The sequence below is a fragment of the Semicossyphus pulcher genome, unplaced genomic scaffold (assembly GCF_022749685.1).
Source record: "Semicossyphus pulcher isolate SPU_LCO1_2020_fin unplaced genomic scaffold, fSemPul1.0.p SCAF_8, whole genome shotgun sequence".
Classification (NCBI taxonomy): Eukaryota; Metazoa; Chordata; class Actinopteri; order Labriformes; family Labridae; genus Semicossyphus; species Semicossyphus pulcher.
Genome location: NW_027211759.1, coordinates 31417851 through 31435349, shown reverse-complemented (window position 1 = coordinate 31435349; position 17499 = coordinate 31417851). Strand labels below are relative to the sequence as shown.

The following is a 17499-nucleotide window of genomic DNA, read 5'->3' as shown; positions in this document are numbered from 1 at the left end:
AAGTGCAGTGCACTGGGGTTGCAAGGTGTGCTACAAGTGTTCCTGTGCAATGACCTGAACTGAACCCTCAGTTCACCCACTGTGTTTGGCAACCAAAAACTTCAGAGATGCTAGTTACTCCTACAGATTAAAGAAATTTGTGAGCTTTAGTAAGTCCTTGTTGTCAACCAGTGTTTGAGACCATTATGTGTAACCTATGGCAACGCGTCAGCCAGTTGTAACCATCATCGTAATTTTTGCAAACTCACCTCTGACTTCTAAAGTTAACGTTACTACAACTAATTAGCCTACTAAATGTGAAGCTAGTTGTGCTTCAACAAGTGAGGTGCTGGTTTAGCTCAGTTGGTAGAGTGGGCGCCCCATGTACAGAGGCTATAGTCCTCATCGTGTCATGAGTTTCTAGTTTAGTTCCGGTTTTCTTGTATTTTGGTGTTCAGTTATTATTTGTTTAACCATGTCACTTTGTCTACCTGTCATGAGTTCTCATTGTTTAATTTTGTATTTAATATATTGTGTTCTTGTCTTGATTTAGTCTTGTTTAGCTATGTAATTCATTTGTGTTTTATTGTCTAGAGATTTTCTGCATGAGTTCTGCTACCATAGTCCTGAGTTTGGTTTTTAGTGTTTCCTGTTTTATTTTGTAGTTCTTGCCCTATGTATGTTTTGTCTTGTTTTACTTCCTGCCTTTGTGTGTTTTCCCGCCTGTTGGATTATGTGCCCTGCCCTTATTGTTTTCACCTGCTCCCTTGATTGTCTCACCTGTGTCTGATTAGCCTCACCTCCTAAGTTTATTTAGTCTTTGTGCTCCCTTGTCTCGTTGCCTGTTCATTGTCATCCATCGTGCGTGAGTCTATGTCTAAGTCTAGTTTCTGGATTATCTTCGTGCCTCCCCTGATTTCCTCGTGTCCCTTGGATTACCTGTTCCTGGTTTTGTTTGTGAGTTTATTGCTGTGTCTTTTGATTTTCCTTTTTGTCTTTTTTTTCGAGTTAGATTTTGTTTGTGCATTCTTGCCTTTTGTTTAATTAAATCCGTTAACTATGTCTGCTTCTGGGTCCTCACCTTTTTGTTTAAACCATAACCGTGACACATCGCACTGATGGAAGGTTCAACTCCAGGTGTAGGTACCAGATGTGCTCGGCTGCCCGATCGCCTCGGGGTCCTGCGGTCACAGATGACGTTACACATTATGATTGGCTGAACATCGGAAACTGTATATGCCGCTGTCAACTTTGAAACGAGAGAAGAAGAAGACGATCTAAACAAAAGGAGTAAAGGACTGAAAATATATCTCCTTGTACCTTATGGAGCAAACACAGGTACCAGTTGTGCTCGGCTGCCAGATCGGCTTGTGGTTCAACAAACTCACCAATAATACACCAATAATACAATACCAGATAGATTCTTTTTATATGTTAAATATATTTATTGTAGACAGTGGCCCATCTGTATACAAGATTTTTCATCTTTAACTGCTGGACCTCAGGCCGATCTGACAGCCGAGCACATCTGGTACGTGAGTCTGTGCAGCCGAGCACATTTGGTACATGAGTTTGTAGCACTCCGAGCCAATCTGGCAGCCGAGCACAACTGGTACGTGTGTTTGCTTCGCAGACTGTCAAATTTTAAACTGAGGACATTTTGATTTAAGAGGTAAGAACAAGAAGATATATTTCCGCTCCATAAGGTACAAGGAGATATATTTTCAGTCCTTTACTCCTTTTGTTTAGATCATCTTCTTCTTCATCTGTAACCGCAGGACCCCGAGCCGATCTGGCATCCGAGCACATCTGGTACCTACACCGGTCTGCCGATCATTTGGTGCATGTCATCCCCCACTCTCTATTCCCAACATTTCCTGTCTATCTTCAGCTGTCCTGTCATATAAAGACAAAAGACAAAAAAATCATCTTAAAAAAAAAAACGATGGCAGAGACGTGTTTTGTTTTTGCGACAGAGGGGGCAGTTGGGAATTTCCATAGTGGGTGGGGACGATGCAGATTAGGGAATTTTTAATTGAGGGAGAAGGAGGATTTTTACAATTTACGTATTTTGCTGACTTTAACTTTGGACAGAGCCAGGCTAGCTTTTAGCTTTGGCTCCTGGCTCTAGCTTCATTCTTTAAGTAATAATCTCACAGATTTTCATTTAAATAAATGTCCGTTAAGTCACTATCTATCGCTGAATGAGGTAACACAATGGTGATTGAGCCTATGGCCCACCAATTATGGACTGGGTGTCTGTGGCGACTTTTGCAAAAAAAATTAGCACTAACCCAGTTAGTGATGCGTTTTCCATCAGCCAGCAGTGGTTGGTCTGCCAGAAAGGGTAGGCAGAGCTAAGCGGCTGCTTTTCCGTCCTCTGAAAACAGTAATCTTCTATGGCTGAACAAACAAAGAAAAGATCGATGACTACAGATACAACTTCAAAAATAAGTGAAAATCCAAAGAAGAAGAAACAAATTTGAAGCTCAGTTACAACCGGAGCGAACCGTGGACGTCACATATGTGACACTGCTTAGGTAACTGGGAAGTGTGCAATTACCGTTTATTGTCAAAGGTGCCACCAAAGGGAACGAAACAGATATTCCAGATTACAACTGTAAGGTACGGACATAGTAATAAAAAAAAAACAAGACCAGGAAGTAGGAAGAAGAAGATATAAAAAAAACACCAAAGGAAATTAAAAGCAGGGCAGAGGCCGCAGCAGAATAGAGGAGCACACATTGATTTGTGATTGAACAGAGTGAAGACTGATGGGGAAACATTGACTGATGAGTAGAGTGACTGACAGCTGCATTAGACAGCCGGGTGTCAGGAATGTTAAATCCTACCCTGAGTGACCTCATCGCCGCGCTTCAAGTGAGATATTTTTAAATCCAGAGGAAAACATCAATGAATCATCATCAAGGGAAGCAGAAGATAACAGCAGTCACATCAGCTTTCTGCCTAACTGAAAGTGACACGGTGCCTCCTTCACACATGGAAGTCTTTTTTAACAGCAGTCTGAGTGGCAAACACTTTCATCTTTCTTCTCTCATCATTTTTCTCTGAATAAAAAGCAAGTGTGGGACTTGGTGATGTTGTCTAATCCAGTAGAAATGGTGCTATAAACAGACACGTCCTCAGTAGGCTTTTTCTTCTTTGGAAAATAACTGATACCACACAGCGCTTTGTGTTGTATAATCTCATGTCTAGCCAACTCACTAGGACATTAACACAACTCTTCTGCTCACAGGACAAATCAATTTTGATTTCCAATTCAAAATATTTTGTCACATTTGCACTCAATGAAGGGAAATGAGCAATCAGATCTCCTGACTGAGTGTGTTCATGTGCATGAGTTTTACTAGAGCAGTCACTTTAATAGCCAACAGTACAAAGTAATAACTGAAATATGATGCTCATTTCCAGCCTGCGAACAATTATCATCAATAAAAGGAAGATGGGTTTAATATGAAAGTGGAATCCCTTTCAGATTTAATTCAGTTTACTTTATGATGGTTTAATATCCAGCACATTGATGCTGTGTTGGATCTGTACTTCAGCGTAATAAATCAGAAATTAAACAATGATAAAAAGTTAATGACTCACAGTTTAAATCTGAGGCTGTTAAAAGCCCCAGTGATGTCTTGAGTTTTCTGGACACTAAAAGTCATCACTTACTAGAAACATTCCCAGTCTGTAAGATGTCTGCTGGTAAACGCTTTATTGTGTCTTTAGACAGGAAGGCTGGAGGATGACATCACATACAAATGTAAGAAACTTAACTGTACGCTTGTAAGACAACAAGGACCTGGGACCAATCAGCAGTCTGCAAACACCAGACCAACTTAAGTATATGGGATCTCCTGGAAGGTGTCCATGGGCGACACAGAAAGACGATAAGGACATTCACATGCAAAACCACAGAGAATTTTTAAACAGAAAAGGGTTTTGTTACCTTCTCCCATGACAAATCAGGTGGCAGTAGACAAGCCGCCTTTACTACTTGAGGAACATCAAGATTAAAGATGTTTATTGTCACTCTGGTTGTACAAGTACAACTGTGTGAAATGCTTTAGCTTGGATGCTCTATTTATATGGGTTATACATATAAAAGAGTAAAGTTTAATAAAAAATTAAATATATAATTAAATTTAAAAAAGCAATAATAAAAAATAAAAATGCAAAATTAAAAAAAATGTACATGTAAGCTAAATATTTTCATCTGAGGCACAATATATACAATTAAGACAGAAGGCATTCATATAAAAATATATACGTTCAAGGGTCAAAATATGTATTGCCGAGTGTGTATTGCAAAAGGAGGATGGATTGCACAGTGTGTTTATTTATTTAAAAGCCCTATGGCCTGATGGAAAAAGCTGTTCCTCAGTCTGCTGGTATGTGCTTTGAGGGACCCACCTGAGGGCAACGGGGAGAACAGGCTGTTGTGAGGGTGTGATGAGTCCTAGATGTTCTCAGGGACTACTTAAGGCACCGTAGAAGTCTCTGAGGATTTGGGGCCTCAGGCCAAATTTCTTTAGGCGCCTGAGGCCGTACAGTCTTTGTTGGGCTTTTTTGACCACAGTGGTGCGGCTAGCCCACGTCAGGTCCTTGTGAATGTTCACACCCAGGTATTTAAAACTAACCACTATCTCCACCACTGTGCTGTGACTGGGGGTCTCCCCTCCACCTGTGATCTACAATGACCTCCTTGGTCTGGGAGACGTTCAGGGAGAGGTGGTTGTCCTGGCACCACTGGTCCAGGGTGGTCACCTCTTCTCTGTCTCGTCGCTGCGGGAGATCAGCCCCACAACTTGACATATTGTGAACATATACATTTGTAACAGTGTAATGTAAAGGCTTTTACTCTTTCAGTGTCATTTCCAAGATAATTGGAAATTAGAACTAGTTGTTCTAGTTCAATGTTGAAAATAAAGGCATCAAATGGAATTTACAGGAAGCTTAGGATCTACAGATCCAAGTTATTCCAGTTCACAGCTAAATGCTTTTCTGGCAGCAGCTCTGTGATGTTATCAGCTGCCCCAACAGTAAACAACCCTATTAAAAATGGACAGTCCAATCAAACAAGTTTCTGCTTCATGAAATCAATTCTACTTAATTTCTTAAACTTCCAACCCAATGGACAAGAGGCAGAAATTATGGAGTTTGACAATCTAGATCATAAGTAGAGTTTATCCTCGTCATCCTCGTCTTTGATTGGTTAGTTCAGTAACATGTGATTAGTTACAGGTATGTGTTGTGGTTTTGAAGCCGACAAATTGTGGAGAACATTAAGAAAGTTACCCTTCTCCAACTCGCTGATTTGCTTTCAAGAGTGATACAACCACCTTACATCGAACTCATCAATCCATACATCTATCCATCCATTTTCTTCCTATTAATCGGGGTTGTGATGCGGTGGCCACAAGCAAAGGTAGTTGACCCAGACTTCTCTCTCCCCAGCTGTGTTTTCCTGCTACTCCTGGGAACCTCAGTGTTCCCAGGCCAGTTGAGTTACATAATCCCTCCAATGAGCTTTGGGTCTACCCTGGTGTCTCTTCCAAGTTGGACTTGCCCTGAAAACCCCCAAAGGGAACGCCTAGGAGGCATCCTAATCAGATGCACGATCTCCTCCCAAACCCAGGTTTTTGCTTCGGCAACCACCGAAGCCACAGCCCTTTTGGCCCCCTGGTACCTTCTGGAAACCACTGGAATAACCAAGCCCAAAAGGCCTCCTTCTTGGCCTGTTATCTTCAACGGCCTTCTGGCCACAACTCCTCGTAGTTCATTCCACAATGGAGGCTTTGAACATGGCCCACTCCGATTCTATGTCCCCTACCTTCCCCGGGATGCCCAAGAAATGTTTCCCAAGGTGGGAGTTGAAGACCTTGCGGACAGGGGCTCCCAGTTCACCCTCACTACACCCTTAGGTTTACCAAGTTTGTCCGGCAGCCTCCCATACCATCTGATCCAACTTACCACCAGGTGGTGATCAGTTGACAGCTCTGCTCCTCCCTTCACCTGAGTGTCCAAGACATACAGCCTCAGATCTCATGATTCTAAAACAATTGATCTTTGGCCTCGGGTGTTCTGGTACACTTAAGAATCACCCTATACTCAAGCATGGTGTTTATTATTGCCAAACCATGGCACAGAAGTCCAATAACAAGACACCACTAGGGTTCAGATCAGGCCGGCCGTTCCTCCCAATCACCCCCCTCCAGGTTTTTCCATCATTGCAAAGCGTTGTCCCCCAGTGGAACCACTGAGACCCTAGGTGGAACCCCAGCCGGGGGCTTGTGAGTATCCCCACACCCGCCTGGTGCCGCTTACCCTATGCAACTCCAGAAAAGGAGAGAGTCCATCCCCTCTCCGGGAACCAGAGCTGTGTGTGGATGTGACCCCAAGCAATATTTAGTTTGTAATGCTCCACCTCCCGCACAAGCTCACGCTCCTTCCCCACCAGAGCTTTGACATTCCATGTACCAGTCGACGGTGCCAGGTGTGGCTCCAGGGGTTAGCCACAATCTCCCTGATCCAGGCAAGGTAGCTCCACACCGTTCTAGCCGTTTCATAGGGTTTTCTGAACTGCTCTTAGTCTAGACCCGACCAGGGGCCAGTGCCTCCGACAACACATCTCCCAGGTTCACAAAGACACCCAAACCACGTTAAGGTGGCGATTCATAGAGGGCCTCAAACTTTCACACGTTCAGAATTAATGCAATATTCCTCTGGCCTTCAAATATCCATGGATAGGTTCTCTGTAAGTTATGTTTAGGGCTCATTATCCTAAAATATAGGGGCTATTTATTATAGAATACAATAATTACAGTTTCATCTGTACATGTACTATTCACTGAAGCTGAAAGTCAGCACTTTAATGTTCTGGTTAAGTGCCAACTCAATGAAAATGTGTCACATATTAAAACTTAAACTGTATTGTATTTTATGTATGATTTATAAATAAGGAATTAGTATATCTCCAAATATAAAGTTGAACAATCAAATATTAATGAGGTCAGAACACAGTGGCCTTTATCTTACACAGGAAAACAGAGAAAGGTCTTCATATTGATACTCCATTCAATTCATCCTTCATTAAATAGCAGAACAAACTCATTTTACAGGAATAGCTGAGTTCACAGCAGCCACTGAGACGAGCTGTTATTCTTTTTATTAGACAAAGTTCATTGACTTTACTGCTTCTGTACTTACTTTGATGCAAGCTGGTAAAACGCACCATTACTGTGTTTCAAAGTTGATATTAGAGAAATATGAAATCCAAACTAGAAAAGAGCATCAGATATCTTCTTAGTAATAACCGGTGTTAGCGTATGGATTTAGTTGTACTGTTGTATCAACTGAGTCACAGCAACTGTGTTTCGTCCTATTGAAAGCTGTTGGTGGCCTTCACTTCCCTTTATTTTCTTTCAGTATCAATGGGAGGATATATTATGGCTAATCAGCTTTATAGCAGTTTGGGAGTGTGATGTATTTTGTCTCATTTTCATACAAAATGATATTCTGAATAAGCAACACGTCACAGTACATTTCCACTAAAGTCGACACAAAGCTGCATCATTGTCTAAAAGTTCTCTCTTTTTTATGCAAGCATTGCTTTTTGTGCATTTAAAAGGCTGTGCAGGTAAGACTGAAAATGTGAAGAGATTTAGGAGGGAGGAAGACAGGAAGGAGAGGAGGAAAGAGGAGGGGCTATGGGGGGAGTGTTTTGCCTGTCAGAGCCTTGCAATAATTTTTAGAGGCCCGCACTGACACACTGAGATCAAGCAGAACTAGCAATCATCAGTCACCTTGACATGTTTAGCCAGGAGCCTGCCAATTAAATGAACCTTGCCCACTGCCAATGCTAATACAATAAAGCTCCTTCATCACAGTCCATCTTTGAAGTAGTGACTGATTATACACAGCACAAAACCTCTTTTAATTGTTGTTTCACAAGTTCTTTTCCAGATGCTTTACACATTAACTATGTAATGATTTCCTGGCTTAGCCATGTCGATGTGGGTTTCATTTCCTCAGATGATGATATACATGTCTGACTTTGCTAATGGGCAATAAACATTACAGTACAGTACAGCTGAGGCCGATGGGAACAACATTAGTTTGATTAAAAGACAAAGTGTTGTACAAATTTACATTTACAGTTGACATCACCAAAGTTATTACAATTCATTCCATCGAGAGAACATTTGTAGTACAAATAAAATTATTCCCACTATTAATCCTCTACAAATAAAAAAAATAAAATGGACAGCACTAGTGCCTTTCTAGTCTTCAGACCACTCATAGTGCTTTTACACTACATGTCACATTAACCCTTTCATAAACACATTCATGCACTAATGCAGTGCCATTCAAAGCCACTTATTAGTCACTCCTGCACTGCAGGCTATGCGCCCAGGGTTTAGTGTCCTGCCCAAGGCACTTCAGCATGTAGACTGGAGGAGACAGGAATCGAACCACCAACCTACTGATTGAGGGGCAACAGACTGTACCTCTGAGCTGTCCCATGTCATGTCATCTTATTGCCAAGAGAAATCTGCCTGCAGAGATGTTCCCCATCAACAGTGTTCAATTTCCCACCCTGGAACATGGATAGATTGCTTAAGCAGCCAAGCATTTTAGCCATCTATTTATTCGTATGTTTGTTTGTTTGAACAGGAAAGAGCACGTTGATGAATATCGGTATAAAAATACAGGATGTAAACATGCCAGAGTTGATACTAATTTACATCCCGAGGAAGGTAACAGAAAGAAACATTAAAAGCTCTATCAAATACTAATATACCAGAATAAAATACATTGTGGTACTTCTTTATTATCTAACCCACCTGCCTGATTTACCTGTGTCTTGTTTATTAATTGTTGACATTATCAACTCTTATGCTGATGACAGGATTCCTGACATCCCTCCAATAATGTCTGTGTTAGAGCTCATTAAGCTGTGCTGTGCACACATTAACCCTCTCATTATGACATTTATTATAATGACAGGCTGCCAGTGTGACTACCTATTTATATAGCACTATAGTGAACCTGTGCTACACATGCAGAACATTTAAATGCATTAAGCTATAACTCAGGTTATATGGTTGCTAAGTAAAAAGCTAAGTTTAGTACACTGTGGTTCAACTACATCCAGATCATGAGTTATTAATTCTTGATGATTCTTTTGGCCATTGATTGACTGGCTCTCGTGTTTCTTCAATCAAAGATGAAGCTGCTTTACAAAGTGTTCTTAATCTCTCACTACACCATGTGTCTGTGTTTGACTCAGAAACACATCACATGCTGCATAATTCTTATTATATGAAGTAACCATATGGGGTTTTCTTGCACATCCACTGAATCTCATCAAAACTCATTATGTTTATCTTTGTTCTGATAGACTTGCTAATGCTTTCCTTGCACATAAAACATATTAAAATAAATGATGCCATGTGATCCATGTTTATGCTTTCTCTTTTGCAGTGCTCCCCTTTACAGCCCTTGTTGATGAATGTGTGTCCTTTAAGACATATCTGTCTGTTCTAAATGAAGCCACTGTCAGAAGAAAATTAGCTTAGCTTAGCATAAGGACAGGAAACAAGTGGGTACAGTTAGTCTGGCTCTTTTCAAAGGTAACAACCTCTGCAACACACTACAGATCTAAGACAAATAGACTGTTACCATATTGGTTGTTTCTTCAAGTGGCGGTAAAGAATAGACTGTGAATTTAAAACACAAAGACTAACAGATGTTAAGTTAAGACTGATATATCGTCCATGTGAGGCTCTTTTGTAATCTGTCAATGGTGATTGCACTTTGACTGAGTGATGCACTTTTGGCACTTGGCCAACCCTTCCTGTTCAACGGCATCAGGCAGCCACAAAAACTGACAGGATGTTGGAAGAGGAAGTTCAGTTCCAGTCTAGCGTCAAGAAATTGGGTTAAAGTTTGTTTACCGTTGGAGGTTTGACTAAAACGAGTGTTTCCTTAAATTCATCTTGTAGAAAAATACTGCAAATTTAATTTGTACTTATACAGCTTTGTGTCCTTATATTGCATTTCAGGATTTTTCCTTTTAATTAACTGAACTTTCAAACTCTATAAAGTCTCCCACATGAAGAAGGCACAGTGAGATTGTGATGTGGATGTTTCATAGATTAAAAGATTCTCCTCTCTTCCTGTCTCTCTCAGTTATACTTCCCCTTCCCAAGCATGAGAACATAAAAAGGACTGCCCCGGGCAATAAATCAAGCAACCCTCTTTACTCTCTGGTGTCTGCCCTTCTTCTCTCTAGTTCTCCTCTTATGCTCGCTCTTGCTCGCTCTCTTTCCCTGAAGTGGAACAGGTGACCCACCTAGTGGTGAGAGGAGGACACTGCACCACCACGCCCTGTGATCACGCTGCTGAATGCAGGACGAGCAGCCAAATGTCAGACTGCATGTGTTGATTGTATGATAATACAGTTACCAAATTCTCTGACTGGCACTGGCTGGCGACTTTTATTCTTATTCTGACCAATCCCTGCATCCATCCTCCCTCCTCTCTCACTCTCTCTCATTCACTTTCACCCCATATCTGTCATTTTGTCCATTTTCACTCCCCTTTTTCTGTCTTTCACTCTCAGTAGATAGATAGATAGATAGATACATAGAGTCCATGCAACGACATACACACATGCACACACACCAAAAAGATATTTATAGTGCCCCAGCACCAGTCTGTCTGTTGCTAGGATACCAACCAGCTCAAAATTCTCAGACACGCAGTTTATCTTTGTTTACAAAAATGAGCATGTTCAGTGTGGTTTGGCTGACTCACACACACTCACACACACACTGAGTAAAAATGAGGTCTGTGTTCCCACTCAGGAGAATCTCACAGCATCATTTGACCGCTCACACTGAGCCGACAGTAATAGTGAGAGTCTCAAAGGGAGGAGAGAGGAGAGAAAATGCTGACGGTTTTTATGTCACGGTCTGACAGTCTCAGGCTGCTACGGCTACTGCCCTGGCTCCCCAGCAGCATCCCCTCGGTTTAAGATGAAGGAGGCAGTGGGAAAACCAGAGGCTCCTCATGGGGACCAAAGCTGCCGTGTCGCCCTCTGCTGGTCCAGAGTGACTCAGCAAAGATGCCTGCAAGAGGGAAAGAAATGTGTCGTAAAGGACAAACTACAATTGAGTGGTAAAAAGTGCATGTCACTTTGTAATGCTTTCATCAATGCATTTACCAAATCCCAGTTATTCTGCAAAAAACGCTGTCCTGTTCCCACCTGCTGTAAATTGTTCAAAATGAATTATTTTATATATATATCAATGGGGAAGTTATTTAAGCTATATCACACGTTATATTGCTTAAATATCACACGAGAGTTTGTGATGTTGTACTGAATATCATCACGGCTGTGATTTGGTCATAGGATTGAGGCCTAGTGCCGCAGCAGTGCTGATATTCAGTAACATCGCAACCTTTATACAACAGTTATACAAGCAGCAGAAACTAGTAAAAAGTTACAATCAACAAAACATTATGTTTTGCTTTCACAATCCTGCGGGCAATTTAAGGGTCACCAATGAACTTAACGAGCATGTCTTTGGACTGTGGTACCCGGAGGGAACCCACACATGCACAGGGAGAACTCCACACAGAAAGGCCCCCTATGCCCAAAGTGGGAACGAGGGCCCTTCTAGCTGTAAGGCAACAGTGCTCACCACCTTGCAGGCCTGGTCAGAACTAACTGTTGTATAATGCTTCATTAACAGTATTCAGAACACCTGGCTGAGGCGGAATGATACACAGAGTGAAAAGTCCCAGTGATGTTATTCTCTCAGCACTCATGGAATGCCTCTTGTCCAATCAGAATCCTTGGTCGAAACCAACTGTTGTATAATATTTTATATCTCTTTTCTATGAACAAACAAAGCAACGTTGTAAGCTTTTACTTTTGATTATAATTTAGTTTGATTCATGCCATAAATAGGAGCAAAAAATAGAGCAACAATCACAACTTACAACTCTTTAATGCCTGATGCACTGAATAGTAACTCTTAGACTAAACCCTGTTACAATGTGCATGACACAAATGGAAAAATGATTACATGTTGTCAAGTTTTACTCCAGAGCTACTTGTGACACCATTTTTGTGTTGGAAAAAATAATACAGTAAGATTACAAACTCAAACTGTAATGCTGCAGACTGACTCACATGATGAAAGGCATACAGGACCACAGGTGGAGGGTTTTTGTGCCGCACTGACCTCAGTTTTCTTGTATTATCACCACATTTGACTCTCAGACCTCAGTATCAGATTTAAAAAAAATATATAGTGCATAACCAGAACACATTAACATAAAAAAATATTTCTCTGATGATACTTGGAGTAAAAAACTTAGCTGGGAATGTGTGACTGTAAACCTCTACATGAACTGGAGCGGCATGCATTTGTGCACTTTTTAGATACTTCCAAAGGAGGGCGCCAAAATCAGAACCCTTCGAATTCGACACATAGTTAATTTTACATCACACAGAGTAACTGAGTTTTACAATAAGATGATCAGTTATTCCAAAAAAGGACAACTACAAATACAACTTCATGGCTCTGTGATGCCTGATGCATAAAAGAGTAACTGTGAATAAAAAATGTTACATTGTGGATCAAGAAGACATCAATGATTACTGGTTTGCAGTCATTCTCTCACATCACAGCTACTTGTGACTCCATATTTGTGTGGTGTGTGTGTTTATTTTTTGCACAACAGCAGGAGATCCCTCCACAAACACCCTCGTCTTTTGGGTTGGCAGACAGTCAGACAGACAGTCAGTCAGAGAGACAAACAGACGGACAGACAGACAGACTGGCTGACCGTAACACTGTAACCAATATATTAAAATACTGGACCATGCGCCGTTCCAAATTTGTCCCACAGCCACGGGATCCCAGCGTCTGACCGAGAATAAACACACATCCAGGCGTCTCCCCTGCTCTGTACTGTACTCCTGTGTGTGTGTGTGTGTGTGTGTGTGTGTGTGTGTGTGTTGGGTATCACAGATAGAGATGCAGGGATGTCTGGGTGAGGAAAGAGGTTGATTCTCAGTCGCTGATGTAACCAGACGGGCAGAGTCAGGTCACAATGAGCCCCACGTGCAGCTCTCTTTATGGAGCTGCCTGGTAATCCCGTCTGTTGCTCATGGTCATTTAATCCAAAAGAGAGGTATCAACTCTTTGTAGCTGCTGTTTGGGGGTCCGCTGAGCGCTGCGGGCCCTGCTGACCCCTGACTGACCCCTTAACAATTCTCTAGAAGACATTTTACCAGCCAGCATGATGTTCTGTTAGCTGCTTCACCAACAGCAGAAAAGCAGAACATGTATATTCCTCCTGCTGGGATAATAGGGAATCAAAAATTCCTTGTGTAGAGAAAAAGGTTGAGAAAAAAACAGAAGTATGTCAGTGAGAATAAGATGTTGTATTGACTATCTTCCCTCATGCATGATGTATTTGCTCTATGTGCAGAAATGTTGTGTCGATGAGTCAGACGACAGTTTCCAGCCTTGTTTTCTCAGTCAGAATTACAGCGAATTGATAAACTTGCAAACAACTCATTTCTGCGCTAGAGTGTTTGAACATTATTAAAGAGAAGGAGACACCCAGGTAGCCACAAACTGAAAGACAGAGGAGTCACTTTGTTCATTTTTTTTGGTGCTCACAGGAGACAAGCCGAGAGAGGCATCTCATCTCTCCTCTTCTGAATACGCACACACACACACACACACACCGATTGTCTTCAGTCAGCTGTGTGTCACTGTAGCATCATTAGCTTTTCTGCGCTCCTGTGTTATTGATGCATTTTAAATATTTATCAGGCCACTTCCACAGCAGCAGCAGCAGCAGCATCTTCTAAACCAGCAAACAAAACAGAGATATCCCCTGAATAACAATAGAGGAGGAACAACAGGGACCAGGGCTCTCTTTCGTTTAAGGCTGCAAAAGGTTTTACTTTGTGTCTCAGGGAACTTTATGTGTTTGTTAAAGAGGGAAAAGTGACAGGGACAATAAAAAAAAATGTGGTTTGTTTCTTGGGTCACTCGTCAGCCAGGATGTACAAAAATCCATGATCTGTCGGTAAGGTAAATTGAAACTCATTATGCATGAATAAACAACAAATGAGGCATCTATTTTCTATAAGGAACTGCTGTGTATCATGCAGATGATATCAGGTGTAACTGAGCCCCCAATTTATTAATTTATGATTTCAATGTTTGAACTCTGATGAGTTTCATTATTGACTTATTATAGCACTGAGTCTAATTAATGTCAAAATACAGTTCAAAGGTCCAGGATTATTTCCCTGTAAGGTGATGTCTGTAAACTACTTGCTTTTTTCTGACCAACAAGTCAAAGCCCAGAGATTTTCATTCAACCCAAACCTTACTCTAATCTCTTTACACTAACCCAAACCTGATCATTAAGAGAAGCAGGAAAATAAATGAATATCAATATTTTCTTGATAAATTACAACACAATACATAATGTATTATTTTAAAAATGTAAAGTCGGTTGTAGATGTTTGTGTTTTTGATTCAGGGGAGACCAAATAAAAAAATCAAAGCAGAAAAATGCATCTGAATCTGAATGCGATAACAGGAGGGAGTTATATAAGAGATGTAAAAATAAGTGTGTGTCCGAACAAAAAATGCAGCCACAAAAGGAAGCAGGAAAGGAGACATTAAAGGAAACAGCCTTCAGTCATATAAGAAGCCCTGTGTGTCACGGTTTCGGTTTAAACAAAAAAGGTGAGGACCCAGATGCAGACTTAGATGCTTGGTTTAATAAACAAAAGACAAAAAGGAAAATCAAAAGGCACAGCAATAAACTCACAAACAAAACCAGGAACAGGTAATCCAAGAGACACGAGGAAATCACGGCACGAAGACAATCCAGAGTAAGGTCATGGACAGACTAACACACGATGGAAGACATAGACTCACGTATGATGGATGACAATGAACAGGCCACAAGACAGGGGAGCACAAAGACTAAATAAACTTAGGAGGTGAGGCTAATCAGACACAGGTGAGACAATCAAGGGGCAGGTGAAAACAATCAGGGCAGGGCACAGAATCAAACAGGCGGGAAAACACACAAAGGCAGGAAGTGGACCAACACGAGAGACAAGGTGACAAAGTAAAACAGGAAATGATCTAACCAAAGAGACACAAGTGAAATACTTAACTAAACAAGACTAAACACTGACAAGAACACAGAATAAACTAAATGGTCCTACAGGGTCCAGAGCTAGGGGTAAACAGTTCGAGACTTCAGGCATACAGCCTGGAGGGTCAGAGTCCAAACAAATGCCTTCAGGAGGCCGGTGGGGGGGCCGACCAGGCAAGCGAAGCAGATCAGGAGGGCGGCCAGGGGGCCGACCAGGCGAGCGAAGCAGATCAGGAGGGCGGCCTGGAGGCTGACCAGGGGAGCGAAGCAGATCAGGAGGACGGCCAGGGGGCCGACCAGGCCGGCGGAGCCTCTCCGGAGGACGGGCAGGTGTCGGCCGGGCCACCGACAGGGAACCAGGAGCAGGTTTCAGCCGGACCACTGACAGGGAACCAGAACCAGGTGCAGGTGTCGGTCGGATCACCAACAGGGACCAGGTGCAGGTGTCGGATCACCAACAGGGAACCAGGAGCAGGTGTCGGCCGGACCACTGACGGGGAACTTGGAGCAGGTGTCAGCCGGACCGCCGACGGGGAACTTGGAGCAGGTGTCAGCCGGACCGCTGACGGGGAACCAGGATGGGAATCTTCCAGCTGGGTCACAGGGGGTGTCGGCCGGAACGCCGACGGGGAACCAGGATGGGAATCCTCCTGCTGGGCCAGAGGGGGTGTCGGTCGAGACACCGACGGAGAGCCAGGAGGGGAGTCCTCCTGCTGGACCAGAGGAGCCATCTTGATCCGGGGAGCAGGAGTCGGCCGGGGAGCCGACTGGACCCGGGGTGCAGGGGTCGGCCTGGGGACCGACTGGACCCGGGGTGCAGGGGTCGGCCTGGGGACCGACTGGACCCGGGGTGCAGGGGTCGGCCTGGGGACCGACTGGACCCGGGGTGCAGGGGTCGGCCTGGGGACCGACTGGACCCGGGGTGCAGGGGTCGGCCTGGGGACCGACTGGACCCGGGGTGCAGGGGTCGGCCTGGGAGCCGACTGGACCCGGGGAGCAGGGGTCGGCCGGGGAGCCGACTGGACCCGGGGAGCAGGGGTCGGCCGGGGAGCCGACCAGGACACAGGAGCAGGAGTCGGCAGAGACTCCGACCAGGACACAGGAGCAGGAGTCGGCAGAGCCTCCGACCAGGACACAGGAGCAGGAGTCGGCAGAGACTCCGACCAGGACACAGGAGCAGGAGTCGGCAGAGCCTCCGACCGGAACACAGGGGCATGAGTCGGCAGGACCTCCGATCGGAACACAGGGGCAGGAGTCGGCAGTACCTCCGATCGGAACACAGGGGCAGGAGTCGGCAGTACCTCCAACTGGAACACAGGGACAGGACTCGGCAGGACCTCCGACCAAAACACAGGAGCCGGCAGGACCTCCGACAGGAACACAGGGGCAGGAGTTTCTGGGGAGCTAGGCAGTGGAGGCTCTGGGGCTCTGGGCTGGGGAGAGGGGCGAGGAAAACGAGAGCCACGATGGCCACGTCTTTTCCTGGTGCCTCCGCGGGAGCCAGGAAAAATGGCCAAGCGAGTCCCCTTCCAAGGAGACTGATCAAAATCATACTCCCCTCTCATCGCTCTGAAAATGTTCTGAAAATAATTAATCTTCGCAAAACAATCCAAATCCTCAAAGTCTGCTGGATCCATGTTTGGGCCTGTTCATTCTGTCACGGTTTTGGTTTAAACAAAAAAGGTGAGGACCCAGATGCAGACTTAGATGCTTGGTTTAATAAACAAAAGACAAAAAGGAAAATCAAAAGGCACAGCAATAAACTCACAAACAAAACCAGGAACAGGTAATCCAAGAGACACGAGGAAATCACGGCACGAAGACAATCCAGAGTAAGGTCATGGACAGACTAACACACGATGGAAGACATAGACTCACGTATGATGGATGACAATGAACAGGCCACAAGACAGGGGAGCACAAAGACTAAATAAACTTAGGAGGTGAGGCTAATCAGACACAGGTGAGACAATCAAGGGGCAGGTGAAAACAATCAGGGCAGGGCACAGAATCAAACAGGCGGGAAAACACACAAAGGCAGGAAGTGGACCAACACGAGAGACAAGGTGACAAAGTAAAACAGGAAATGATCCAACCAAAGAGACACAAGTGAAATACTTAACTAAACAAGACTAAACACTGACAAGAACACAGAATAAACTAAATACAAAACTAAACGATGAAAACTCATGACAAGGGACAAAGTGACAAGGTAAATCAAGAAATAATAACTGAACACCGAAATACAAGACAAAAACATAACTAAACTAGAATGACTCATGACACTGTGAGGCC

At 43.5% G+C, this 17499-nt stretch overlaps 1 protein-coding gene across 1 annotated transcript; it reads left to right on the top strand.

Moving 5' to 3' along the window:
- The first annotated feature begins 15264 nt into the window (after positions 1-15264).
- Positions 15265-16746, top strand: LOC138613382 (uncharacterized). Its single transcript, XM_069687046.1, has 2 exons — positions 15265-16246; positions 16451-16746. The coding sequence occupies exons 1-2, from the start codon at positions 15265-15267 to the stop codon at positions 16744-16746; spliced, it is 1278 nt and encodes a 425-aa protein (XP_069543147.1).
- The last annotated feature ends 753 nt before the right edge of the window (positions 16747-17499 follow it).

Coding starts and splice junctions, on each gene's coding strand:
- LOC138613382 (XM_069687046.1), top strand. CDS start 15,265: ATGGTCCTACAGGGTCCAGAGCTAGGGGTAAACAGTTCGAGACTTCAG. Junction 16,247..16,450: donor GACCCGGGGAGCAGGGGTCG/GCCGGGGAGCCG, acceptor ATCGGAACACAG/GGGCAGGAGTCGGCAGTACC.